General features: G+C 44.4%; 1 protein-coding gene across 1 annotated transcript in view; it reads right to left on the bottom strand.

The window, feature by feature from the left end:
• Positions 1-4,642, bottom strand: part of TLR7 (toll like receptor 7) — a 23,555-nt gene extending 18,913 nt beyond the window's left edge. Inside the window, exon 1 of the mRNA XM_077761412.1 lies at positions 4,603-4,642. Within this exon, the coding sequence (XP_077617538.1) occupies positions 4,603-4,605 (3 nt within the window). The 5' untranslated portion in view covers positions 4,606-4,642. The remainder of the gene's footprint in view (positions 1-4,602) is intronic.
• Between the last annotated feature and the right edge of the window lie 4,488 nt (positions 4,643-9,130).

The following is a 9,130-nucleotide window of genomic DNA, read 5'->3' as shown; positions in this document are numbered from 1 at the left end:
AAGAACGCAAGAGCTCTGTGCATTCACCCGCTCCTCCAGTCTATCTTCAAGAACGCTTGGGCAGGAAAAGAGCCAAGTTGCCCAAGTTGTAAAGGAAGAATCGGAATATGCATTTCTGATAGCAGGAGCACAGAAGGCAAGCTGGGGAAGCAAAGGATTTCATATTATGGCGGGGATCCTGCGAGTGGCCGGGCCAGCTAGAAAATAATAGGAAAGGGAAGTGGGAGAGGCAAGGAGTGAGTGGAAGAGCAGTCTCGGACACCTGTGAATTTGAAGTCACTAACCTATTGCCCTGTCCATATTGAAACCCCACCCCATGGGGTGGTTGGAACTACCAGAAAGTTCAAAGCTGGTTTTTCAGACTTTTTCCTCAAGGTCAACTGGTGTGTTTCCAACTGGTGAACCAGCAAGGCCCTGTATTCCTTGCTGGAGATCAGGAGCCCAAGACCCTGCCCAGTTTACACCTGCAACCTCTACAGCCCCTTCCCCATGTCCGACAGTTACCCCTGCTTCCTTAGGGTGCTAAAGTCCCCACCCCAGGAGGAACACACGCTTCATTAACATAAGATGCTCGTGTACGCCTGTTTTCTAAGTACATCTGCTGTGCAACCATGTGCCCACCTTGACAAAGCTTCCCTTTCTGAATATTCATCCTAACCCTAAATAAAAGGAACCCACTCACATCTGCGTAGGGGCTTCGGAAGTCATTCCCCCGTGGTCTCCTTATTTGCTGCAAATAAAGTTTCCTTTGTGCAAGACCTGGTGTGGTCTCGATCTGTAACTCACCAAGGAAGGAACTTCTATTAATTGAGTAGGGCACTGAATTGTTTGATAACTGGATAGCGATACGGATATCACCCTGGAGGCTAGCCTGGCACTGTGAATAAGGAAGTTACTTCACTTTGGCGAATCACTTTACCTCAGGAGCCTCTGATTTCCTCGTTTTTCTATTCGTTTGGTAGGCTAAGCCTCCACTTGGAATTTCCCTAACAAATTTATGACAAAATAGCTTCCCTTCCCCCCGTTTTTTTTTCTTTGCAAATTTCGAAAGATTTCTCATTATAGGCTAATGTCTGTAAAGTGTAATTACCTTAAATATTAAAGCCTCATTATGTAACCAAAGAAAAGTAAGTGTAAAGATAAAACCCACCTACTTTAAAAATAAAGAGACTTTTCATCATTTACTTCCTATCATTTTTAGCCCAACAGACTTAGTTTTCAAAACAAAAGAATAAAATGATATAAAGTAGTCTTACATAAACTTGGAACTCAACAGCTATTATGCATCACAAAAGGCACTAAAGACTGAAAGATATTAAATCTTATTTGACCTTATACCCTATCCACTTGTTTTCCATAAACCACCACCAAACCATAGGTACACTTTTCCTGTATGGGGCCAGTTAGCAAGAATTTTCCATTTGCAGGCCATATGGTCTCTGTCACAACCACTCAACCAACGAGTAGGTTGCCATCGTAGCGCGAAAGCAGTTACAGACAATATCTGAACAAAAAAATAAAACTATTTGTGGGCACTGAAGTTTGGATCTAATATAACTAGGATGGGTCATAAAATAGTACTCTTCCTTAGACTTTTTCAATCACTTCAAAACATAACAACTTTCAGGCCACGTGGGCGGCTCAGTCAGTTGAGCGTCAGCGGTCACAGTCTCGCGGTTCATGGGTTCGAGCCCCGCGTTGGGCTGTGTGCTGACAGCTCAGAGCCTGGAGCCTGCTTCGGATTCTGTGTCTTCCTCTCTCTCTGTCCCACCCCCTGCTCCTGCTCTCATTCTCTCTCTCAAAAATAAAAATAAACATTAAAAAAAATACCATAAAAACATTCTTAGCTTGTAGGCTGTACAGATGTTGGTGGCAAGCCGGGGACCAGCCATGGCCATGATGCATCGCCCAGCCCTAAGCTTTGGCAACTTCTGAGAAAGAAGTGATCTGTTCCTGGAGAGCAAAGGCACTGGCTGGTTAATCTGTAATGATTGTGTTTAATTTTAGCACAACCTTTCAAAAAATTTTTTTAAATGTTTTATTTATTTCTAGGAGAGAGAGAGAGACAGCGTGAGTAGGGGAGGGTCAGAGAGAGAGGGAGTCACAGACTCTGAAACAGGCTCCAGGCTCTGAGCTGGCAGTCAGCACAGAGCCCGACGCGGGGCTCGAACCCACAAACCGCGAGATCATGACCTAAGCGAAAGTCGGACGCTTAACCGACTAAGCCACCCAGGCGCCCCGCAACCTTTCAAATTTTTAAATCACGAGGTTTCTTTAATTTAGTAAATAAATTTCTGATTACCTCTTTGCTTGGGAATGAAGAAATTTGCTATAATGAAGAGCNNGCCACATAAGAGCCCTCTCACTTTGATGGATCACTTTACCTCAAGAATCCTTTGATCTCTCAAAGGTAAAATGGTTAGAATGCCGGGCTCTTTTGTGAAACTATTAAGACAAGTAAGTACTACATGTGTTCGTGTAAACCATCCTCACAGATAAACCAACACTGAGGAAGCATCTAGTTTGTGCAGATTAAAAACATCAGGAAGGGGTGCCTGCGGGGGCTCAGTTGGCTAAGCTCCCAACTCTTGATAGTGGCTCAGGTCACAATCCTGGGGTCACGGCATCGTGCCCTGCGTTGGGCTCTGTGCTGTGCACTGAGCATGGAGGCTGCTTGGAATTCTCCCTTTCTCTCCTTCTGCCCCTCCCATGTTCTCTCTCTCTAAAATTAAAAAAGAAAATCAGAAATATATGCTACTTATCAATGTCTAGTTTGCTGTTTTCATTTACCACTGTATTATAAGTACTTTCTTACGCCTTTCGGTGTTCTTTCAAAAAACATGATTTGGCAGTCATATAACATTCCATTTAGTGGGTGACTACAATTAAGTAACCCCTCCCCAACATCCGGCACGACATATTCTCTTTGCCATGCTGCGTAGACTATCTTCATAAATTATTCGCCGTCCCCTTGATCATGTCTTTTAAAAGAGTTTCTAGAAGTGGAGTTTCCACATCAAAGGATAGGACATATAGCTATTAATAAGGTTGAATAATTTCCCTGGGCTTTCTGGCCATTTGTATTTCTTCTTTTGCAAATTGTTTCTACTTCTTTTCCTCCAAAAGATCTACCAGTTTCTCTTTTTCTCTTCAGTGGTTAAGGTATCATAATGGAAGTTCACATTTATGGCGTGTCTGCCTGGCTCCGTCTAGGTACAGAGAACCCAGGGGCTTCAGCATGGCTCCTGGAATCAGGCTGTCCAGCCAAGACCACCCGGTTCTCTCATCTGTGCTTCATAAGGCTGCTGTGACGCCAAAACAGATCTACAGACATCAAACCCTTAGTGCGATGCTGGACTTCTAGTAAGTGGTCAATTACTGTGAACGGTCTTTATTAACACCAGTCCCCTTATTCCGTCCCTCGGGGGGCAAAGGCAGATGTGGGCAGGGGTTTGCATAAAAATAGACCTCTGAGTTTCTAGGAAATGAAACTATAAGCAGCGGTTTCCTTTGTAACACAGTCCCCCCCTCCTCTCACACCGTGGTTAACTCTTCATTAGACCTTAGACCCAAAATGAGCCCTGACGCCAACATGGAGATCCAGAAATCAGAGTGGGTTCCCGCTGAATGGGCTCCATCATATCCACTTTGGGTGACAAAATAATTTAAGTAAAAGGCCACTGATGTCCTTTTCTGATTAATTTTTGGCATCCCTAATAGCTCACACTGCCCAAGAACTCGAACACATAGCCCCCATTACTTGAGCCTCACAATGGCCCTGGAAGGTACCTCTTAGTCACTAGGCCTTGACCTTTGCATTTCTGTGTCCATCTGCCCAGCTTTAGCATGGATCCTCATAGGTCGATTTAGTGAGAATCCCTCACCATTGATCTCTGATCATCCCTGGTATCTGACAAAGTCCCTCATCTCCCAACATCCTCCACGTGATAGCCAATCTCCCTGGTCTGCTTTCAGCAAGAATCCTGGTAAGTGGGCTTATCTAGAAGCCACCCCCACCCCTGATGTTTCGTCTTAGTCATTTTCTACCCACAGACCCCCACCCTCCTCCTTGGCTATAAATCCCCACATGTCCGCGCTGTGCTGGCAATGGAGTCCGGTTCCCAAATAAAACCCGCCCTTGCAGCCATAACTACTGTTCAGAAAGCGACTCCGGTTTCTTTGCCGGCACAGGTGTCCTGCACTGCTCATCCTGCGTGTTCCCCCCACATACATATTCGTTCAGACGACACCGCATGCTGGAACAAAGGCCAGGTGACTTCAATGCTTTGTATGGTTTTAAAGCCAACACCATAAGATGAGCAAATTAGACCCACAGAAGTGATTTCCCCAATTCAAACATCTGTTCATCCTCACTACAGCCCGCATCAACTCCTGAAGGAAGTTGGACAGAGCAAGCGCTGGTTAATCTGAAATTATGAAATACTTCCATGATTAATGTTGATTATGAAATATCACGAAGAAGTTTCATCCACAAATAACCAAAATGCAAATTCTTAAACATCTCTCCTGCCAGCTGGCTTCAGTACTTCCCACCAAGATTACAGATAACATGTCTTTCGGGAATCTCCTAGCTGTTCTTACCATATTCAGTCTTCTTCCACGATGAAATCTACAAGTCTGGTTGAAGAGAGCAGAGCATAAAAGGTGTCAAGATCGGCCCGAGACGGATCCAAGAGCATCAACTAAGATAAAGAAAAAACACCAGATTGTGCATTTCAAAGAGGTTAAAGTACTATAGCTTCAAAATTCACAGGGGACATCGCCCTGAAATGTGCTGTCGAAAACAGCCATTAATAGTATTTCCTTCCTAAGTCATGTAAACTAGAGATATACTCCAGAAACCATTTCTATTACTATTAAATATCTGACTTTATCTTCAAAGAGTTGGCATTTTAGACTATCAAAATTTTTCTTTAGATTTAAAAAAGGTGTGATTTTTTTGGGGCATATGACTTGGTTTCCCTCCCCTCCCGTGCCCACGCCCTGAGAATAGCTCACACGCCTAATCAGTTACATTATCCGAATTCGTCCCAATGTTGAAGATACCTTTCTTGGTTGTTGCACGGAGCGATGCTATGTCTGGACTCTTCTGAGATGAAGAGATGGTCTTCAGGAAGCATGGAGTCCCAGAGGCTCTAGGCTGCCAGACCTGGAGCTTCCAAATGCAAAGACAAGGTCGGGGTTGTAGGGGAGGAGCATAACCATGTAAGCCGCCCCAGACATGAGGTTTGCAGAAGTGTCAGGTTCCTCTTACTTCTTCACCATACCCGGGGCAACGTCTCATCTAAATTCAAACTACCCACTTGACCAACCTTCCTTCTTTTTTCATAGGTGACTTTCTCAGCCTCGGTACTGTTGACCTTCTCGGTGAGAGAATTCTTTCCCGCATTGTAAGATGTTGACCAGCATCCCTGACCTACACTCACCAGATGCCAGTAGCACTGCCCTCCCAGTTGTGACAACTGCAGATGTCTCCAGACGTAGCGAAATATCCCCCGGGGGGCTAAGGCAGCCCAGGTTGAGAACCACTGTTCTGTAGAACTGAGAGACGGGGCTAAACTGCCCCTGAGAGGCAGATGTGCCAGCCAGTTGACTCACTTCAGGAAAAAAGGTCAGCTGCCTTTGCAGTCTGGTGTCATATAAATAAAGCCTTGTTTCTGGAACTGGGGCCCTCACAAGAACTGTTCCCTTCTTAAGTGATCACTGGGTCCTTTTGTGGAAATAGCCAGAATATCAGGAATTAGGTTTACAGTTCTTGGGTCCACCTAGTTGACCTGGAGAGAACTGCAAAAAATGCAGATTGGCGTGGGGTTAATGATCAGGGTTAATATACTGAAAAGTCCCTGGTACCCCAGATCAGCTGAAGAGCTATTAGACAGAATAAAAATGTTAGCAGCCAGACACCGTTTTAACTGCTCTGTGTGTGTGATCTCATTAAATACTAAAGAAGAATAGAGAAGATGAGGAAAAGAACAAAAGGAAAAGAAAGTAGTATTATTTCTTTACAAGTAATGGAATTAATGCACATAGCCACATAAGTGATGGTTACACAGGTAGTAAACATCAAACACCTTCTTACCGAACCCATTTGCTATGCAAACAATAGGTATAAATCAATAGATTCCTCACCATAGACAATAATTGACGCAGTCGTCACAGGAGGAGGGATCACATTGAAAACAGCAACACACACATCAACGACTTGGGAAGAAAACCGGCAGAGAACGAACGCTTAGGAACGAAGGAGGTGGTGGAAAGGCAGCAGACTATACCGCTCTACCCTGCCAGCTGCCGGCTTTCCAGTGGCCCCCGGGTCCGCCCCGCATGCCATTCCATCCTGCTCTGTGTCCCAGGAGGCTGAGCTGTATGAACTTGACCGACTGGTTGGTGCCAAAGGCTGCTGGTTGGGGTTGGCGGATGTGGAGAGGGGTCAGGGGGTTTACGCCCCCGGCTCCCTCCCCTTGCAAGGCTGTGTGTCCCTAACGAGGCCCTAGTCAGGCGATGCTCTCCTCAGGAACACTCTGGCCGAAGTCCACTGATTGCTCCTTCCCCTTGCCGTCGTAGGCCTGGGGTTGCAAAGATCTGCTCTGAAGTGCTATATACTATCCTGATGTCCCCAAATCCTGTCCAAGGTGCCTTCAAAGGTCACTTTGCTAAATGCATCAGTTTCTTTCTTTGAGCGCTCCACCTGTTTCCTGCCAGGACCCTGGAGTATGAGAAGAAGACATAAATAAATAAATGAAGAGGAAAAAAATGGCCATCAGGACTAGAGTCCACAACGTTGTAAAAGATGGGGATTTTGCTTGAGATGATTTATAAGTGCTGTGCATTCCCAACCACACACCAACAGGATTTCAAGGGGCGCTTGCCAGATCGACTCTAAACAGGGAGGCAATGTGGAAATCAGTCGGGCATTTTGGTTTAACACAAAGATTGGGGTTAGCTCTTAAAATAAGGATGACACCTAGGAGAATGAATGATAATCCCATAATATCGTCTCCTGTTGATTTTGTATTCAAATTTCCTCAGTTTGTCCCCAGTGTCATCTCCTTTCACTTAGTAAATATTTGTTCCAGAAATGAGGCACTGGAGCTGACTGGGGTGAGACCACATATGGGAAGAGCCAGGTAATTTCGAAATTTCTAAATGGAAAAGTGACACAGGGAGGATTTCACTTCCAGATGTGTCAACGCATTAAAATGCCCCATCACCTGCGGAATGGTACCGGCACGTCAATGAGAGAGAGGAGATATCAGAATTAAGTAAAAGCACATATGGGACTAGTTTAAAGTCTCATCAATAGCAGAGCGCCTGGGTGGCTCAGCCGATTAAGCATCTGACTCTTGGTTTCAGCTCAGGTCATGATCCCACGGCTCATGAGTTTGAGGCTCATGTCAGGCTCAGCGCTGAAAGTGCAGAGGCTGCTTGGGATTCTCTCTCTCCCTCTCTCTCTGCCCTGTTTGTGCTTTCTATCTCTCTCTCAAAATAAATCAACTTTAAAAAATTAAAAAATATATTTAAAAAATGAAGTCACATCAATGGCAAACAACATTATTAAAATAACATTGGGCAGCTGGCTTAACGTTTGGAAAAAATTAAGCTATTCTACCTCATTTCTTACAGCTGTCCTACCTTGGTTCTTACACCAAATTAATTTCAGATGGTTCAAAAATTTATTTTTCTTAAATGTTTGTTTATTTTTAAGAGACAGAGACAGAGAGAGAGAGCATGAGCATGAGGGGTGGGGTAAAGAGAGGGAGACACAGAATCCGAAGCAGGCTCCAGGCTCTGAGCTGTCAGCACAGAGCCCGACACAGGGCTCAAACCCACAAACTGTGAGATCATGACCTGAGCCAAAGTTGGACGCTCCATGGACTGAGCCCCCCAGCGCCCCCAGATGGTTCAGAAATTTAAGTATAAGACACTGAACATTAAAAGTACCTCAAGAAACCATAGAGAAATATCTTTATAATCTTAAAACGAGAAACTCATTCTACATACGGTGACGACAACAAAAAAACAAAAACCCAACCACAGCAACCCGAGTCTGAAAAGAAACATTAAAAACTCTGGCTACATAAAAATAAATCTACTCTGTCATCTGTAAGGGAGGCGCGAGGCTTTGTGATCAGTGAAGACTGACCAGGCTTCATACAGTGAGATCCTGAGAAATGATGATACTCCGTATTGAGCGTACTGATTCGTTTTCTGATGTTGGCCTTTGATTTGTATCTTCAAGCTCCCAGAGCTGGTCTACAGAGCCCAGAGTTAGGGATGGATTGTTCCCAGCATCCCGTCCATAGCAGGTGCTGAAGAAATCACTTTACGAGGGTGAAGATGAGAGTGGTTATGGGGACAAGAACAATTCAGCCAGTTAGGCTAATATTGAGAGGAAGGTGGTGAAACAGATCAATCAGTTGAAGTGACCAGTCAGTCATCTGATTCGTTTCACCAACTGTTTAACCAGTTTAGTCAAGTGCCACTTGTCCCGTAGTCGAGCGTAAAGAAAGTTCATGGGTCTTTTTATTCAAAAAGATGCCAAGGCCTCCTTAAGTTAATGTGGTGAATTCAGGAGCAGAGTGGTTATTGATTTTCTCATAATGGATAGGATACCATTCTACTTTAACTTCAATCATATCAACAGCCTGTTTGTTTAAATAAAATCTTTCTTTTTCTGCTCAGCTTTATCTTGAAAACCTTCAGCTCCGCAGAGGAGTGGGAAGAATTGTCTGACGTAGCCTATATGCCTGCTGCCTGCGTGCCCCATCAGGTTTCTTTCTTTGTAAGTGGGTATTTACGCACATATTTGTTTTCTGAATCATTTGAAGGTTGCAAACAACATGACATTTTTCCCCAAGCACGTGAGCCTGTGTCTCCTAAGATAAGAATGACCCTGAAACGAATTTACAATAATCCCACAACACCACTCATGTGGATCCTATATTCAAATTTCCCCAGTTTGTCCCCAGACCAGCCTTTATAGCCCTAAGGTTTTGAAACATGAATGTGTAAAAGCTGAAAAAACGTGTTTGTTTGTTTTTACAAGACCAAAAAACAAGCAATGCCGTTTAAAAGCTACAAGAATTTTCTGTCTCCGTAGAGATCAAGG

The sequence above is a fragment of the Crocuta crocuta genome, unplaced genomic scaffold (assembly GCF_008692635.1).
Source record: "Crocuta crocuta isolate KB4526 unplaced genomic scaffold, BGI_CrCroc_1.0 scaffold224, whole genome shotgun sequence".
In the NCBI taxonomy this organism is placed as follows: Eukaryota; Metazoa; Chordata; class Mammalia; order Carnivora; family Hyaenidae; genus Crocuta; species Crocuta crocuta.
The sequence above is the reverse complement of the archived record's forward strand: the minus strand, read 5'-3'. Positions and strand labels throughout refer to the sequence as shown.